The 18,520-nt window shown below is 45.9% G+C and overlaps 1 protein-coding gene across 1 annotated transcript in view; it reads right to left on the bottom strand.

Moving 5' to 3' along the window:
• The window catches only part of epb41l3a (erythrocyte membrane protein band 4.1-like 3a), a 95,116-nt gene that overhangs the window by 6,310 nt on the left and 70,286 nt on the right, over positions 1-18,520 (bottom strand). Inside the window, exons 10-19 of the mRNA XM_063206746.1 lie at positions 17,122-17,219; positions 16,639-16,814; positions 11,595-11,965; positions 10,204-10,257; positions 8,994-9,029; positions 7,010-7,201; positions 5,275-5,391; positions 3,944-4,639; positions 2,158-2,277; positions 696-797 (exon numbers count right to left, since the gene is read on the bottom strand). Coding sequence (XP_063062816.1) covers positions 696-797; positions 2,158-2,277; positions 3,944-4,639; positions 5,275-5,391; positions 7,010-7,201; positions 8,994-9,029; positions 10,204-10,257; positions 11,595-11,965; positions 16,639-16,814; positions 17,122-17,219 — 1,962 coding nt within the window. The remainder of the gene's footprint in view (positions 1-695; positions 798-2,157; positions 2,278-3,943; positions 4,640-5,274; positions 5,392-7,009; positions 7,202-8,993; positions 9,030-10,203; positions 10,258-11,594; positions 11,966-16,638; positions 16,815-17,121; positions 17,220-18,520) is intronic.

An 18,520-nucleotide genomic window follows, 5' to 3' on the forward strand; every position in this document is an offset into this window, starting at 1 on the left:
CATAGTAAATGTCATTTTGGAAGAACACACAAAACAAACTTCACTTAAGCACACAAAGCTACAATGGGTCCTACTCAGATTGCACACACACAAAATTCACAGAAGGTTCCAAATACAGGGAACTAATGCTTGTTGAGAAAAAGGGAACTTGGTTAGATTCCACAGAAGGACTGATGGGTGAGGCGGGGTCTGGGCTGGGACTGGACTAGGGTTGTTGTCTACGAAGAGGGGTATATGCCACCTCTGAAAGGGGCGGATCAGCTTCGGACCTCCATACTGACCCCTATGGTGCGGCCTCTGGGGCCTACTTGTCTGACGAAGGGGGTGGAGGGGGCCACGTTGGGGGACTGGTCCCCAGAGATGTGCTCATCGTCACTGGACATGGAGAAGCTCTCTCCCCCTGACTCGCTGTCGGTGGAGGGCCCTGCAGGTCCCAGGCAGGCATCGGGGTCATCAGGGCCCGGAGTAGGGGGTGGCGGGGGGAAGTCAGGAGCAGCATCATCGTCGTCGTCCATGTTGTTGTTGTCGTTTGCAGGCGAAAGCGGCCCGTCAAAGTTGCCCGAGGCCAGGCTTTCTGAATCGCTAGTGGCGCTGTCGGACTCGGGTTCCGACTCGTCTGTGTCGTCGCCGCGAGACAGGCCGTGCGGCTCGCCGAGTTCTTGGTCGTCATGACGGAACATAGAGGAAGTGTATACCTGATTGGAGGGAGGTTGGTCCGGCTCTGACGACTGGTCCGGAACGCTGGCTTTGTCCTCGCTCTGTCCACCGTCCTCAGTCTTCTCGGGGCTGTCTGGGGGCTGCAAACAGAGAGACACTCGCAAGATCAGACACCCCTGTGCTCCGATATACTGCAACCTTCCAATGCTCCAGAAACAGAAGACACAAGACCGCTTATTCCATTTGCTTAACGGCAAAATAAAAGAACATAGAACAGCTTAGAACAAGAATCAAATGACAAGAATGAGAATGACAAGACGAGGGGTAAAGAAAATAGAAACGAAGCTTAAGCTACACAAATATTACTGGCCGTTCCTGTGCTACAAAAGATGCGAGAGAATTTGTTTCATTTGCATAGAATATAAGAATACATCGTAAAGAATATAACGCAAACCTAGAGGTGTAAAGAAACAAAGAAACTGAGTGAAAGCTACACATACAGTAGGTGTTCTGGTGCCGACATACTTTTTGAAGGTACCAACTCACAGCCTTACTGCAGGTACTCATGTACCTTACTAGATGTTCTTGAAGGTGCAAAAATAGTAAATTCGTGAGCTCATTTCATGTCCTTGATTCTTCTGAAAAAGGAACAAAGAGACATTCCACTGACTCCATGCAGACATTATTCCCGTTCATAAATGTGTAGCTTTTTAATGGACATGGTGAAAAAAAACACAAACATGGCTGGCATTAGACAGGGGCCGATGACAAGAGATATACAGTAGTTGAAGTACACGCATATGCTCTAATGGCCTATTTACTATTGAACTAAAGTACCAAACTAGACAGCAGTGCTTCCCCTATGTGCATTTGTGAATGGCGCACCAGTAAAGCAATGAGCACTGGTGCTGAGCAGTAAGATCACAATCAAACGAAGCGATGTCTTTCATTCTGCATTCTGTGCAAGTTCTCAAGCCAAAGGCTTACTTCAAAGCTCTGTTCATTAATTTATTTCAACTGAGTGGAATTCCCTTTAAGCAGCCCATAGCACAGTTGGACAGCATTGATGCTACAACAAAACAGAAGACAGACGGGAAAACACTGTAGCTCCCTGCAGATCAGTATTGGTCCAGAGTAGGGATGGGAATTCACAGCAACTACAAAGCTGTTCCAGCCAATAACAAGAAAGATAATAACAGTGATTTACTCTGAAATGACTGGTGAATGTTCTTTATCTGTCAATAACCGGTGGTAAACATTCCCATTTTGCTGTGGCGAGTTTTCCACAATTTCCAGCTCTGGCTAACAGACTAGGCTAGGAGGGTTGGAGCACAAAATATTTTATTATCAACTGACTAGTTTATACATTTATCTCTCAGCAACTAGTAAATAATGACATTTCGTCAAGCTTTATTTCCAGCCCTGGCTAACAGACACGACCAGGAAGGAGCACAGAGGGCGAGTGCGGAGGGGAGAGTATGGAGGGAGAGGAGAGGCCACCTTGTCGGCCTCACTAGAGGGAGGAGGGGTGGTGGCCCATCCACGCGTGGTGACCTGTTCGCGGGCCGATTGCAACAGAGCCGTCAGCTCCGGAGACATCTCCTCAAAGGTCGGCTTAGGCTGAGCAGGACAGACAGGAGAGATGGACAATAAGACACGAACAGACACACGCACCCACACATGGACACGCAGACGAACAGACAATCAGACAAACATGTATACAGAGACAGAGACATGGACACACACACGCACACGCACACACACACGCGTACGCACACATGCACGCACACACACAGAGACAGAGACACACAAGCAGGAAGATAGACATTGCAAGGTTGAAGCACTGAAAGAAAGACAGACAGACACTGTGAACAACATTTAGGAGAAAGGGAAGGAAGGGTGTGGCACAGTGTGAGCAGCAGACAGGTTGAGTGAGCTGGGTGTGGGCAGAGGAGCGCAGTGGGTGGGGGGGTTGGCAGGGGAGGCAGGTTGGTGGTGGGGGTAGGCGTGAGGGGTTATTCATAAGAGCGTCAGAGATGTTCACTCCGAAGAATCCAAAACGGATGATGCTGTACTGATCCCAGACACAACACAACTCCGAAAACAAACAACCCAGAATTATAAAGAACACGTCCAAACCTGAGCCTCTGTTTAATACGGGGCGACAATGCGCCATCTGTGAGTGAGCGTAAAAAGCTATTGCCACTACATGCTCCTGAATGAAGCTTTCAAAACAAAGGCCTAAATATGCAGATTACAAGATGAGTCAGGTTTGTTTTGGTGATGAAATTCTTTTTTAGACGTACAATGCCTTTTTTTAATACCCAAGCAACAGCTGTTCATGACAATGAAAATCTGATGATGGGAGTTTTGCATACACATAATGAACATCGACAACCACCATGCTTTTAAGAGCCACATGTACCACTGGCATTTTACATCCCCCGAACCACCGCTACTTGAAGAGACGTCTTCAAGTCAAGGTGTTCAGGCACAGACAAGCTTCATCTCTACGCTCTCTCAAGGCAACTGCCACTCTGCTACAGAAAGACAATGGTGTCTAAATGCCCAATGGATATGCATCCGTCTGAAAATTGCGTCATATCTTTTAGTTTTTTCCCAGCTGCATACTTTTCAAAGGTAACAAAAGACTATCGACAACAGAGTCTTGGCAAAAACCTTAAGGAGGAGAGTTTTTTTCTCTTATGAATAGGTCCCGGGTCATTCAACATCAAGCAAAAGACTGATTCTATTGAGCAAAAGAAAAAGGCAAAAAAAAGGCCATTTTGTTCCCTGACAGAAAGAAAATACACAAAGAAGCCAGAAGTGACGCATTCTCTTTTTTGATCATCTTGCAGCTTGGGACCAGCAAAATTAACAAAAGAAGTGAAAAAACTCACCATCTCGTGTATGTGTGTGTGAGTTTTGAAGGTAACCAAACGCAAAAAAAAAAACCTGTCAAAGCTGGTGCCCATGATGCAACATATTAAAATGGAAAACCAGGAGGAACGCCAAATTCCACAGCGAAGGATTTGGGTCAAACAAATGGAGCAAACCATACGAGAAAGTGGCATACCGACGAGTGGCATTCGCCAACATATAATCTCAAACGCAAAAAAAGAAGGGAAAAAAACGAAAAGCACTGGCTTCAGCTTTTTGGCAAGCGTGCCTCATTTTGTTGCTTTAAAAGCCAGGCTGGGGGATACAGCTCGGGGGGGAAGTGGCTTAGGGGAACTCATTTTGTGAGGCATTGTGGGTAATAATTCAGTGCTGGAGTTAATACTACCACTTTGGAGGTGGGGGAAGCTCGGGCTAAATAGGGACTCCGGCGAGCAAGGTCCGGTGTCGGGGACATGTGCGGCGAGCGCAGCGGCGATCTCAACAGCGGTGACATCCGATCTCCCAGCAGCCTCAGCTCCGTCTTCTCCGCATCACCCACCGCGCCCGCGACTGCGCCATCCGCCTCAGAAGATGACTTCCCCGACCCATCAATCGATTCGAGGGGCGGCGGTCTCCAAGCGGGTTTGGCGGAGACTGGCGGCGGGGCCCCCTTGGCAGGCTTGGTGATGGCGGCGGGCATGGGGTCGGACATCTCGTCCTCGGTGTCCACAGGGATGATCTTGACGGCGGTGGCAGTCTGGTCGGGGATGCTGCGCAGGTCCGGGATGCTGCGGGGCGGGTAGGTGGGCGACTGCAGGTCATCTTTGGAGCGGCTGGTCATGATGACGATCTTGCCCGACGTGGTGTCGTACGACTTGCCCAGCGTGTAGGCCTTCTCACGCGCCTCCTCGCTCCTACCCCCCACTCCCGCGGCCGCCCCGACTCCCGCCACCTCATGCTGAGGGCTCTCGGAGGCTTCGGACTCCGCGTCCTCCGCTCCTGCGGGGCTAGCGGCCGTCGCTATTTCCGAGTCGCCACCGGCACCTTCCTGTTCAGCTACCTTAGGAGGGAGTTTGCTTACTATTACCCACCCTTCAGAATCCTACATGTGAGATAACAACACACTTTGTCATTAGCCAGCACTGTACGGCGTTAACCTTTAAAAGGGTGGGTTTTTGAACACTCTATAAAAGAATGTGTTGTACAACAATGCAAGATTCTAAAATTCCAAATTGTATTGTATGGCGCTCTAGAATTCTATAGAACTTTCGCGGTCCAAACATTCCGTCACACTGGTGTGAAAATACACCTTTAAAGAAGGAATGGACATGACACATCGTTCTCAAAGCCACTGGATCCGCATCCACTCTTGCATACTCTACTACAGTATGCGCTTTAGGGAGATGAAAGGATGCGACACATCTCAGCTCAGTGCGTTGCAGCTGGATGCACTCTCTCATCAAAACTGTGTCTTATGGAAATGTATGAGGGCTGCTGTAGCCTGGATTATCCCCCCTTAGGCCTTCTCGGTCCTAATCAGCCCCCCCATGGCACGACAATGAGACTCATGCAGACAAAGTGACTCACTGTGCATTTTTGGGACCATTTTCCTAAGCTATTTTTTATGGTCGGCTTGGGACTTTTGTGAAAGAAACTTGTTTTCTTAATGCCCCTCATTGACTAAGAGAAATGAACAAGAGTGGAGAAGAGTTGATCGACTGATCAAAAAGGTCATACCACAGTAGCGTTGGTTTCCAGAGGGCCGTCCTCCGTTTCGGCTGCCCCGTCGGCCTCGGCCTCTGCCTCCTCCTCCTCCTCTGGTCCTTTGAGGTCCTCTTTTCTGCCCTCTTTGGTCTGTGGGTGGGTGATTGTGGAACAGAATGGGGGGGTTTCGGAGGTGGGGGGTTGACACGGGGAGTGAAACGTCAAAACATGATCTCAGCGTGAATCGAACACAATTGAGACCAGCGAGCCCCATGTGTGCTGCGTCAATTCACATATTCCGTTTGATTTTTTTTCACAGACAGACATTTCATAACTCATCTAATGAGCAACTTCTGAAGTTGTATTTCAATCCCCCTAGCCGACACAGAGCCCCATAGCAAACACGTCCTATTCACTCCAATATTCATCATCAACAATTTTTTTTGCATTTTTGAAATGAGCTGCAATGCCCCCCTTTTGGTGAATAACTTCAGTAAGAATCTGACTTTGATTTATTTGTCATGCATGAGGAAAATGAAAAATATTTTACGGTCCTAGTGAAATTACTTTTTTTCTATTAATATATATATATATATATATATACATACCATATACTTACACATATATGAGCTGTAGCTTGTTACATTATATCAGAATTCTCTCTCTCTCTCTCTCTCTCTCTCTCTCTCTCTCTCTCTCTCTCTCTCTCTCTCTCTCTCTCTCTCTCTCTCTCTCTCTCTCTCTCTCTCTCTCTCTCTCTCTCTCTCTCTCTCTCTCTCTCTCTCTCTCTCTCTCTCTCTCTCTCTCTCTCTCTCTCTCTCTCTCTCTCTCTCTCTCTCTCTCTCTCTCTCTCTCTACATTCCCCATTTACAACTGTGGGATTTATTCCTTGGTTTCTGATAGGCTTAGCAAGAGCGACTGTTTGTTCCCATCCGCAATTTCCACATTTCCCATTTCCCCTCTGGAGCGTTGGAGGAAAAGTGTTTAAAAAAATGATTTTCTTGTGAGTGGTGTTGCTTGCCGCCATCCTATTTACAGATGTGTGGCAGAAATAATCAATGGCAGACTCCAGCGGGCCTATCTGCCGTTCCACCTGCTCCTGCTCTCCGTCTGTGTGAGTGGCGTATCGTATGTTATTTAGTATGAATGCTTTCTTGCCTTGTGTGTTGCTAGTCAATGTATCAGTCTTTAGCCATGACAGAACGGCGGATGCATGAGCATTATGTTCTTCTGCGCTTGTTGTTCAGACCCTCATGAGATAAATATGGAACGCGGAAAAGACAGATGCCTCAAAAACAGGAAATGAGGGAGAATTTATTTGTCCTCCTCTTCAACCGTAGTAAACAAAGCATGAGGGCTGCCGAGCAGGAACATCTCAATGGTGAATCACAAGAGGAAGTGAAGAACCATTTGTCGTCCTTGACATACACGTCGATAAGAATAGAGGAACAACGTGTTTGTGTGTATACTGTGTGTATACTGTGTGTATACTGTGTGTATACTGTGTGTATACTGTGTGTGTGTGTGTGTGTGTGTGTGTGTGTGTGTGTGTGTGTGTGTGTGTGTGTGTGTGTGTGTGTGTGTGTGTGTGTGTGTGTGTGTGTGTGTGTGTGTGCTGACATACTTCTCCTGGAAGTGAGTGCATGTGCATGCGTGTAGAGAGCGAGAGAGAGAGCGAGCGAGAGAGCGAGAGAGAGAATGAGAGACAGAGAGAGAGAGAGAGAGAGAGAGAGAGAGAGAGACAGAAACAGAGAGTTATATATCTTACTTCGTCTGGAAGGAGAGGCTCGATCATGGGCGCGTCGTCCAGTCTGGGGGAGCGTAGTGGGGAAGACGAGAGGCGCTTATCCCACTCGGTCAGGCCGGCCTTGTCCGCCCCCTGCTCCAAGAAGCTTCGTTTCAGCTCGCTGATGTTGGTCAAGTGTTTCACCACTGCCTCCGGTGCGTCTGCATCCAGTTCCTGATTTGAGGACACGTGTTTTCAGGGTTAAGGGTTATGGCTTTGTTGGGAAACATTGTGTGATGCAATGCAGAGCTTTACAAATGAGATTTTAAACAAATACAAAGATTTTTTACAAATGCCCTTCCATCACCTTTAATTCCTGGTGAAGGATTTTTTTTTAGGATTAACAATCAAATGTGTTCAGATACACTTTGGTGCACTGCAAATACTTTTTTTTTTTTTTTTTTTACAAATGCCCAACCACCTTCAGTTCCTAGTCAATGCAACATTTGAGGGCTAACTCATGGCCATGTTAGGAAACACATACTGTAATCCACTGTTTCCCAACCAGGGGTACGTGTACCACTAGGAGTACCCGAGCACACTGAAGGGGGTACTTGGAAAAATGTCATTTTGACAAATGCATGGAGCATAGTCACACTGGAATAGAAAAAGCGATGTAAAACACAAGTTAGAGGGTACTCGTGGCACAACAAAAAGGCTTGGGAGGTACATGAGACAAAAAAGGTTGGGAAACACTGCTGTAATCCAATGCACAGCAACAAAATTCAAATCTTTTACACAGTTTTCACTTCTGGTTGTTGTGAAAAGGCAATTCAATGTTTTCAAATGGCTTGGCTTAAGGCTAACTAATGCGTCATGTCATCATGACAAAATGTATCTCAGCACCACAGCAGTCTGAGCTTGAGCCACTGTTTGTGGGTTAGGCGAAGAGGCAGACATCCTGTGTCCAGAAAGTAAACCTCCTGCCTCGTATTTGCACCAGCCAGTTAACTGATCCGCATGCAGACCAGCTAATTAGTGAAATCACCCGTGTTGACTGCACAGGCAGTGGGAATATATGCAGAGGTGTTTACTTTCTCAGTCCATTTGTTCACCTCTGGTTAGAAGTCAAAGCCGCATTATCAAACACTGTGATGCACAGAAAGCTTTCCAAATGCACATTTCTTTTTTTTTACATAGCAAACTGATCTCATCATGACAGCTGTATCTTATCACACCAAATCTGTTAAAATTGGTCATAAATATGAATTAAGGTCGGCCACACAGAACCCACTCAGACATGCATGAAAAAGGTTGTTCATTCTACATGCCCTTTACAGAAAATCAATGGCTTAAAGCAAGGTAATCTGCATTAACATTATCGCCTCTGACGGCAGGTATACGTCTTCAGAGCACGTTCAGGAGAAACAGGTCATCGAGAATCTTATATCAAAGTCAGGCATCCAGAGACAAACCACAAGGTTCTCTCTGGAGAAAGTGAAAAATACATTTCAATTCTTACTTTTCTGCGCTGTTAAGCAATCACAGTTAGAAAAGCTTGTCTGAACGGATTTTCAATTTAATGCCCAGAGCAAACAGTACACCGGTAGCCTTCATTCACACACCATGCAGACTTCGACAGGACAGGAAAAAAGGATATCCTGCATCCCACACGGACAGATGTCCATGCCAAAAACCACACAAAAGACAGATGCGATCATTTGTGCCTTTCAACGGCTGGACACCGCACTCCCAGGCCATACCAACCTCAATCATCAGTTTACTATGTCTGATAAATACATTCTCTCCTTTTATTCTTCTTATGAAACTGGGCTGCTGAAATAAAAAATTAAAAAACAAGGATTTTTCCGCTTGGTCAGGAGCCTTGAATTCAATAATCAGTTAGCATTCACCTTCAACTGACACAGAACACGCTTAGCTCATCAAAGCGGTCTCATTAGGTAGTGAAGAAAGGAGAATAAAAAAGGATGTTTGAAGAGTGTTTCGGGTGCTGTGTAGGAAGTACCTGTGGTCTGAGCTCCGATTCATCCTCCTGGTCCGACTGCAACCATACAGAACGAAGAGAGAAAAAAATAGGCAATATTACACAGATTATCACTGATGTGGTAAAAAAAAAACATTCACATTATGTACTTAATTCTTACTACACATCTCACACCAAATGGCGTAGAAAGATGAGCTCAGGAGAACTGCTACAGATCTGCTAATGAAATCTAAAAATGTCCTATTTATTCTGCAGTGCTCAGTGCAAAGTGCATTAAAAAAAGATCTGCATCAATGATTATGATCCAAATAATTAGAAGATAAGATGAAATGACATGAGGCGAATCATGAGATGGAGGAAGTTGTATACAGTACAATGGAAAGGAGATTTGATTGGTTAGGGGAGGGGGTTAATGACGGGCTATTGGGATCATGGAGGCTGTATGACTGGAGGCGGTATGACTATGAGCAGTCAGTGTTAGCTATTAACGGTGAAGCCAGGAGTGTGAGGATTACAGCATGCTCAGTGATGGGGAAACTTGGATGGATTCATTAATTTACAATCCAGCGCCACATAATCTGGTTTTACCTGTCCAACTCAACCAGGTGATTGCCAAGACGAACAATCACCTGGTTGAACTGGACAGGTAAAACAAGTCATTTGCATATGGTTTGAGTGTACCAAGATGGCAGACATGAGACAAAGCCTTTGTCTAAATTTCAATATCTCTCCTCCTGTTCTATCAGTCCTCCATCCTCCCGTCTTGTGACTTGAGACTCCACATCATAGAGGATATCTCTATACACAAAAAGGTGAGGGAGGTAAGATGCTAGGGGAAACCAAGATGCAGGTGGTGCTTAATTCCACTAACATGCCTCGATCCCTTCTTTGTTTCTTCCATGGAGGGAGTGGAGACACTGAGGCACAAGGATGGAGAAACCAACTGGAGGAGTGATATTGACATCCAGCCTATGAGTTGTACGTATACAGCTAGCCATTTTGGCAATCCAAAAATATCATTACATTACATTACACTAGCAGACATTTTTAAATCCAAAGCAACTTTATTTACAGGGTATTGGCTACATTCCCTGGGTCAAAGATCAGGTTTCAAACCAATGACTAGTCTATTGTATACCCCTTGGTTTCAACTGGCTGCAATGCTGCCACCCCCTGGCCGGGATGATGAAAAGGGTAAAAGTGGCCTCTTATGAGTCGCAGCTGTACAAACCTCTGGCTCTGTGGCTGTTAGGTCACCGTCCACAGCTGTGTCTGTAAAGTCAGTCTAACATGGGCAACAAACCCACACATCCACATTGAAGGCATGAACGGAGAGAGAGAACCACAACTGTCAGTCAACCACTTCCTGTCAACCACTGAGCCTTAAGCATCATGAAATAATATCAGGGAACTATGCATATCATCAAAAAAGACAATAAAATCGAGGGGGGTGGGGGCACGGTTATTGTGGATTTGCTTATGGCAGATAATTAAGATTCTCATTCATCCAGGTCAAATTAAACTCATTGTATGTTAGAGGCTTCAGATTGAAATGAACAGATGCGCAACTGCCAATTTTGTGCAATATAGCTCGAAGACATTTGAAGACAATGTTATGGCTTTACATCAGTGACTACATAGACTAAGAGCAATTTTATCAGAGAGCTGCCCCATTCCTGCTTTGACGGTCAGCATGACTGTGAAAGAGCCCATCATCAAGTTCCATCGAAGTTCAAGGATTGGAAATATGAAAACTGTAGTTTCATTAGGTTCAGGGTTTTTTCATTAGGTTTAGGGCCTTTTCTACGAATACTACTTTTGTTTCTAGATAGGTATAAGAAATGAATGTGCATAGGTTTGGAAAACAATTATTATTTATCAGCCATTTCAAATGTTTCAATGGCCATATCGATGTTTTCTCCCTGACCCTCATGAAGGAGGTTCTCACAGATCCAGCACTAAACAGCACAAAAGCGAAGCCCACTCCACAAATCAGAAAGCCTGCAACTACCTTCAGGAAAAAAAGCAGCGAGTTTAAACTGAATCAAAGCCTGTGGTTCAAAACCATTCCCTTCATCAGCGCAGGCCCTGAATATGTTATTCAGATGCTGAAGGACTGCACCTGGATCATACAATTTACACGTACACCTCTGCTAAGTGTCCTCCACTCTCCCCCCCTGCTTGTCTGTCTCTCTATCTGCTTACGTGTGTTCATTTTAAGCACACCTGCTCAGGTGAAGCTTGCAATAACGAGAGGGCGCTCTTTAGTTCAAGGCTTTGGGGGAGCATTTAGAGCCTTGTTGTTCTACTCTACTACCACTCGTGAAAAAGCAGCCATCTGCTCGATGACTCATGTGGCCAATTATACATCTCCAAGGTCTATCGGTGTACAGCCAAAACAAGGTATAGTTTTGAAAAGTTTTAACAATCACAACTTAATGGATTTTTTTAAATTTGGAATATAGCAGTAGCGATAGGACTTTTATGGCACTTACAGTGCGCTCTAAATAACCAAGCATAAAGTCAAGAAAGTGTGCGGTAAACTTCTTTCTTTTGAAGTACTTTTATGGCACATTATCATACGTCATTCAAAAGTCATATAAAATGCTGCTGTGTGGTTACCCTGGTGTCCTGGCGCTGGGGTGTCGGCGGGCTGGGTATCGAGAGCTCCGTGCCGCGTGTGGTCTCGTCCTCTTCCTCCACCACCTCCACCACTCCGATGCCGGCGTGGACGGGGATGCCGACGGGGGTGGGCGTGGCTGGGGTGGCCGGGGTTGCCGGGGTGGCCGGGGTGGCCGGAGAGGGGAGGACGGAGGTGGCTGCTGATGGCGCTGCTGTCGAGGGGGCCGTCGATGCCGCTGTCGCCGCCGCCGCCGCTGCTGCTGCCGCCTCGTCCGCTGTCTTCTCCTCAGCCTTCCTCTCCGGTGTCACCGTGGTGATGAGGTCACTCACAGCGATGCCCTTTGCATGGCCGTACAAGGCCGAGCCCATCTCTGCAGTCAGACACGCAAAACGCACACGCACACACACACGCACACACACACAATGACAAAGGGATAGAGATAGATATACAGAGAGAGAGAGAGAGAGAAACAGTGACACTCACACACACACACACACAGACACACAGACACACAGACACACAGACACACACACACACACACACACACACACACACACACACACACACACACACACACACACACACACACACACACACACACACACACACACACACAGAGGAGTCCTTTCATTACGGTGATGTTATCCTGCGTTGCGCCAAGATTGCAGTAGACGTCAAGCAACTGATGCTAGCATGTTGCAATCTTTATTAGCACGCTGTTCTCCCATTCATCGCCAAGGCACCCACAGGCCCACAGGGGGATGGGGGTGGGGTGGAGGTGGGGGGTGCACATCGGCAAGCAACAGCAGCATCAAAGCAAAGGGTTGATTAACGCACCCAGAGACACAAGGAGGGGGAGAACAGCCCCACTGCCACGTGTTAGCCGTCACAAAAACACGCACAACCAAAAATAACCAAATCATCTCCCTCGTTCCCACGCACGCAAGCACGCACACACGCACGTACGCACGCACCCAAGCAGTCAACTTGGGACGAGCCCTGCCGGGTGTCAGTGCAGTTCAGAGCTTTTAAAAAGCACAACAGAAATATTTTCATGGATTACCTTTGTATGCAGAGAGACAATTAATCTGAAGCTGAGCCGGTTCAGATTAACGGGCATGACATGATATTCCTTCTGTTAGGTAATGCCGCTGGGATTTTTAAATTTCATTGAATGTCCCCCTCCACATCAGATGACGCAGGTCTCCAAGTTTTATTCTTTTTTTAAAAAAAAATTTGTTCCCTCAAGTTCAGTATTCTGATCGAATACTGGCTCCTGACAGCACTTTTAAGATCCGCAGGAAATCGAATTGACCGCACGCCATAAAAAGTTTGACTCCAATGGTGCAGAAAAGTCATTAATGAAATGTCCAAAAGGTTAGCAGCACCTGCTGCATAGCAAGCATGTGTCTGACTGTATATTTCTTTTACTGTGGTCTTGCATGAAATGACTCTCTCAAAGGTTATGGCAGGATCAATGATTCTGATGGTCCTGTCCGTCAAATCAAGTGACAAACGTCACGAGGACGTGACCCAGCGGACGTGGGGGCTGTAGTGTAGTGACTGTAGCACCTCAGGAAAGCTTTACTTTACATCTAATTTCTCTGACTCACTCGAAAAGGCAAAAAATAAGCCTTCCCCCCCACCACCCGTATTTCAATCCATTTATTGGACTGCCATACAAAGGCTGTGATTGCTTTATGGATCCAGGCCACTCATGAGTATGGGGTGGGGTGGGGTAGCAGGCTTGTGGAGGTGGTGGTGTTGAATGTGGAGGCGAGGGCCTGAGTTTCGTTTCACACCATCCCGTCTGACGGCGTGAAACATGAAATTCAACCACCAGAGCCGGAGCCGGAGCTGAACACAGGGGACGGGAAAAATATCAAGTGATTCACATGCTAGGCTAGCAGCGATCAGTTAGCAATCAGTTCGAAACACATGCAGAGAGCAGTCAGCCAGCCGCTGTAGTCGGGCCACTGCCGGGAAGAAAATCATGAACTGGAGGAAGGGGAAAAAGACGACAAATAAGTAGAAAGACGGGAAAAAAACACTTGGGATGAAGAACAAAAAAGATGCTAGCAACAAAGAAGCGGACAAAAAATGAGGCGAGAAAAGAAAACGCTACGTGATGATTTCAGCAGCTGCATCTGAAGCCTTTTTGTTGCTTTTCCTGCAAGCACTCACACACGCTTGTGTACGTGTGTGAGAGAGAGGCTTTGCTTGCACAGCATCATATACAGCACTGGCATGGCGTGTATCTACCTGTTGGTTTAGTGCCATTTAAGGCGGCAGCTGGGATAACTCCGGGGAGGCTTAGAGGAGCTGTGTGCTTGGGCGTGCTCTGCTGAGGAGCTGAGGAGATCGATAGCAGTTATAAGAGCTCTGGTCGAGATCAGATCAGAGGGAAACACACTGCCAACAGTGGAAACGCACAAGGAAGGAAGGGATAAGCTGTTAGATTAGCCTTTAACATTAGCATAGGTACATTACAAGGTATTGTATGTACTGTATTGACAGACACAGCTGGAGGAAGTTATGGGGGAGATATCATTCGATGACTGACATACCTTTACAAATCAGTGTTATATTCTATGGATGGGACAAAACCAGTCACTGTTGTTGTTTTTTTAAACGTTACTCCACTAGACACAAGCAGGTAATTGGAGTACTTCTGGGTCTTCACCTTTTTTTTAGTGGTGCTCATCAGTGTAGGGGCTCTCAAACTTGGTCCAGGTAGACAGATGCTGAGGCACTCAAGGTTGCATTTTTTTTTTACTTTTAAGTTAAAAACAAAATGCAACCTTGAGTGCCTCATCATCTGTCTACCTGGACCAAGTTACTCCACTAGAGACAGACAGAAACTCTGCTAACATGAAGCAGAACCTGAGACGCCAAAAACATACAGTATGGGCAAACAGTACAAGATGGAGGCAAAGAACTGCAGGCATGATGGGCGACCATGGAGCTCCCTGGTCTGGTTTCCACAGCGACAGGAGAGCTAAAGATGGCTGTGATGACCGCGCTCGTTATGGCAGCTGGCTCTTAACGTCAGGCAGCCGCGGACAGCCGAGCCCCCTCTCTCTGCATGGCATCAGGTCACGTCACACCCCTACCGTATCGCCTTTACAACCTCTGGGCCCCTTTCAGCCCCCCCACCCCTCACTCCCTCAGTAGCCCTCTCAACCCCTCCCAAACCCATATGAGCGGGCAAGAGATGGGACCTAACTGGGAAGAAGAACTCTAACAGCGGGATTTGCATTCCGCCTACAGCACGAGTGAAAGACTTTTGGCAGACGCAGAGGACTACGTGCATTAAATGGTATTCATGAGGTTTGTTTAAACAAAACAGAAACACAAAGGAATTCCTTAAATATTCCAGTAAAAAGAAAGAGGACACAAATACACAGATTGGTGTGTCCCATTGGAAAGATTACCCTGCGGGAATGAAAAAGAATGAGGGGGAAAAAAAGAAAACGAATAAGCTTTAAATCCTTGAGCCAAATTGTCCTGCAGCCTTTACAAGGGAATGACGAAATTGAAAGAAAGAAACACAGCGAGTGAGAAACAAAAGAAAACGCTATGAGAAAGAAAAGAAAAAGACACAAAAAAATGAAAGAACATCCTGGCCAAGTCACGACAAGCTTTAGACAGTGTGCCGAGCGAGCGCGACACCGGCTGTGATTGTGAGGACATTAGCGTAGGGCTGGGAATGGAAGATAAAGCCGCGAGGGCCAGACTCCTGGCTCAGCTGGGATGAGTAAGGCAGCGTGAACCACACGGATAACACAGTGACGCCAGCCCCAGCCGTGGGACCCAGCCACTGACGCTACCATGTTGTGCCAAACCGCTACTGACAACGGAGTACCTCACATTTGTATTTGGCTAAGCTGATAGCGAGCGAGAGAGAGAGAGAGAGAGAGAGAGAGAGAGAGAGAGAGAGAGAGAGAGAGAGAGAGATCAACAGAGGTGAGGAAAGACAAAGAGCGAGAAAGAGAAAGAGAAAGAGAAAGAGAAAGAGAGAGAGAGATCAACAGAGGTGAGGAAAGACAAAGAGCGAGAAAGAGAAAGAGAAAGAGAAAGAGAGAGAGAGAGAGAGAGAGAGAGAGAGAGAGAGCGATAAGGCAGACAAGGGAGACAATAGGAGAGGGCACTTTTCTAATGCACCATAGCTCACACTAGCCATATTAAGATTGGCAGCACTAAGCTGGCAAATACAGCCTCATCATGTACAGCAGCCCAAAGCTTTCATGAGGAAAAACGTCTGCCATCCAAAGCCGGCTGAATGCACAAGGACTGATGCTTGAAAGACGTATAAAAAGGTGCAGTGATAACAGTTTGCAGAAATACACAGTGACATCCAGAGAAGAAAGGGCTACTTGTACATTGATTTTTCTCTACAGTGGCCCTCAAAAAACTCAAAGGACTGGGTCACTCAATGAACAGATCAATGAAATGATTTTCACCAAGAAGGAATCACCTCAAGGCAGTGACAGCACTGATGTATAATGAAACTTTCTGACTCCTACTGTAAGTTATTTGTTACCAAACCATGGGACCAACAGATAAAACCTTACAAAAATACAACCTCCATGGCAGAGGTAAGTATACTTTTTCGTAGAAGAAGGTACCGCACACTCTTGTCCATCGTGCTGCAATTTATTAACGAAACAACGTTTCGGCCCGTATGGCCTTTCTCAAGTTTTTCGTAAAAACTTGAGAAAGTGTGTGCGTTGGTTTCCTCCCTCAAAGAGGTAAATATACTGACAGCTCTGAACTGAGTGTGTTGAGCTACTCTGCGTGTGCAGTAGCAGGGTTGCCAGATAAGGCTGACAATTTCCAGCCCAAAAAATGCTCAAAACCCGCCTAGAAGCACAAAATCCCGCCCAATTCTATTGACTTCTATGTTCAAAAATTGGGCTGGTTTTTCTGCTAAATACCATTTTTACCCGCACACAGCCATCCTAAGCAGCCCAATTGGGCGGGAAACAGCCCAATCTGGCAACACTGTGCAGTAGAGCATGAAATGCGGAGAGTGTCTCCTACCTCCGTCAAGGCTGCGGGACATTCTGTAGCGCTTGCTTGTGGAGCGCTCGAAGAAGGGTGCGGGCCGTACGATCTGGGAGCTGGCTCTTCTGGTCTGGGCCTGGGTTCTACCACTGTAGCGGAACTTAGAACCCAGCGTCAGGAACTTCTTTGGCGGTGTCTCCGGTGATACCAACCTGACACACAAGAAAATCGTCAATGTAAACATTTGAAAATAACGGTCACCTATTCCTTCGGTAGATGTGATCAGCATGGTTTATTGTGTTTTATTTTATTTTACTTATTTTATGTATGTATGTGTATATACACTATGTCTCAGTTTGTGCCTTGGGATTGGAGTTATGGTGTTAAAATAACAAAACTTTAATAAAGAAATGTTTAAGAAACAAAAGATGTGATCAGCATCCTACAGTAAACCTTATATAACACTTTCGTTTTTGTTAGATATACATATGTTGATAGGTGTGGTGACAAACTGCTCACCTGAAGAAAGTGTGATGCTCCACGCACACTTTCCAAAGTCTCTTGGCTGCTCTGTGGTTGGGGAGCTTAAAGCCGATTGTACTCTCAAACTGTTCAAACTGCAGACGGGACCAAAGAGACAAAAAGCAAACAAAACAAAAAATAATTACAACAAAAGCATATATAAGTTTGTGGTAAATAGAATCCCTCTGAGATTGGCTGTATTGGCCTACTTACAAGCATTTATTGAATCTCAGACTTCTGCAGTATATTGCAGTATATTGCTTCCTGGTGCCAGAGTTATAAATACTTTGAAATCCAAGTCCAGCTTTGATTTCATATGAACTTCACAGATATTCACAGTTTGGAGAGAGAATCTCAGCCACTGCATAGTGTATGCCCCACATTGTCTGTGAAGAATCCCATTCACCTTCACGTCATCTTTGTCAAAAGAGTCAAGTTGTCGACAATTGGATTACTTTTTAGTAACTCAACAACGTTTTGTCTCCTCTACATCAGATTTAGAACTCATGAAGTCTCTCAGTAGAAATCAGAAGCTATTTCCACCTGTAGGCCAAATCAGACACGTGACTGCCATATGAAAAGGGGTTGGCCAGTGGAAGAGGAAAAATGTCTTTACAGTCCAGTCGTCTACAAGTTAACTATTTTGATTATGTCACACATTAAACAGGACTATTTACTGTCATTCATATTTACTGTCATACTGTCGTTTCAACTCTCCAGCACACATTTTTGTGTTGTGCATAACCAAATAAACTGCAAGAGACTACAGCAGTGGTTCTCAAACTTTTTCCATCATTCCCCCCTTCAGAGGCTCTGAATGTTTCCGAGCCCCCCCAAGCAACAGCAGTACTCGCGCAGACTGATTTTGCGATCGCTGCGCAGAATCAAAGGAAAGGTGATGACTGGTGAAATTACACAAAGAGGGACTGCAGTCGAATGCAGATGTGTGTTCATTTCCTATGGTATTCAAATGAATGACAATTAATAATATAAATAATGTTGACGAGGGCTTTAAACTTATTGACTTATTGGTGAGACAGGAAATAATTTCCTTGGGTAAAAAAAACAAAATCAGATGTCATAAGCCCCCCCTGAGATGCCTCTGCGCCCCCCCCAGGGGGGCTTACGCCCCACTTTGAGAAACACTGAACTACAGTATGTCTCACCTCTCCTTGGCATATCTTGATGGACTGTAGTAGTATCTCACCCACTGACGTATACATTATATGGAGAGTTTTGCTTCTATTGTATTACATCCAACAGTTTTGAAGCATCAGTGATTGATCTGCAAGGATTCTTCCGCTATAAATTTGTGCCTTAGCAATGCAGAGACCAAATCCTGATAGGACAACGGTCGAGTTTGACTGTCAATCAAAAGAATTTAAAAAGAATTCTA

The sequence above is a fragment of the Engraulis encrasicolus genome, chromosome 9 (genome assembly GCF_034702125.1).
Source record: "Engraulis encrasicolus isolate BLACKSEA-1 chromosome 9, IST_EnEncr_1.0, whole genome shotgun sequence".
Taxonomy (NCBI): domain Eukaryota; kingdom Metazoa; phylum Chordata; class Actinopteri; order Clupeiformes; family Engraulidae; genus Engraulis; species Engraulis encrasicolus.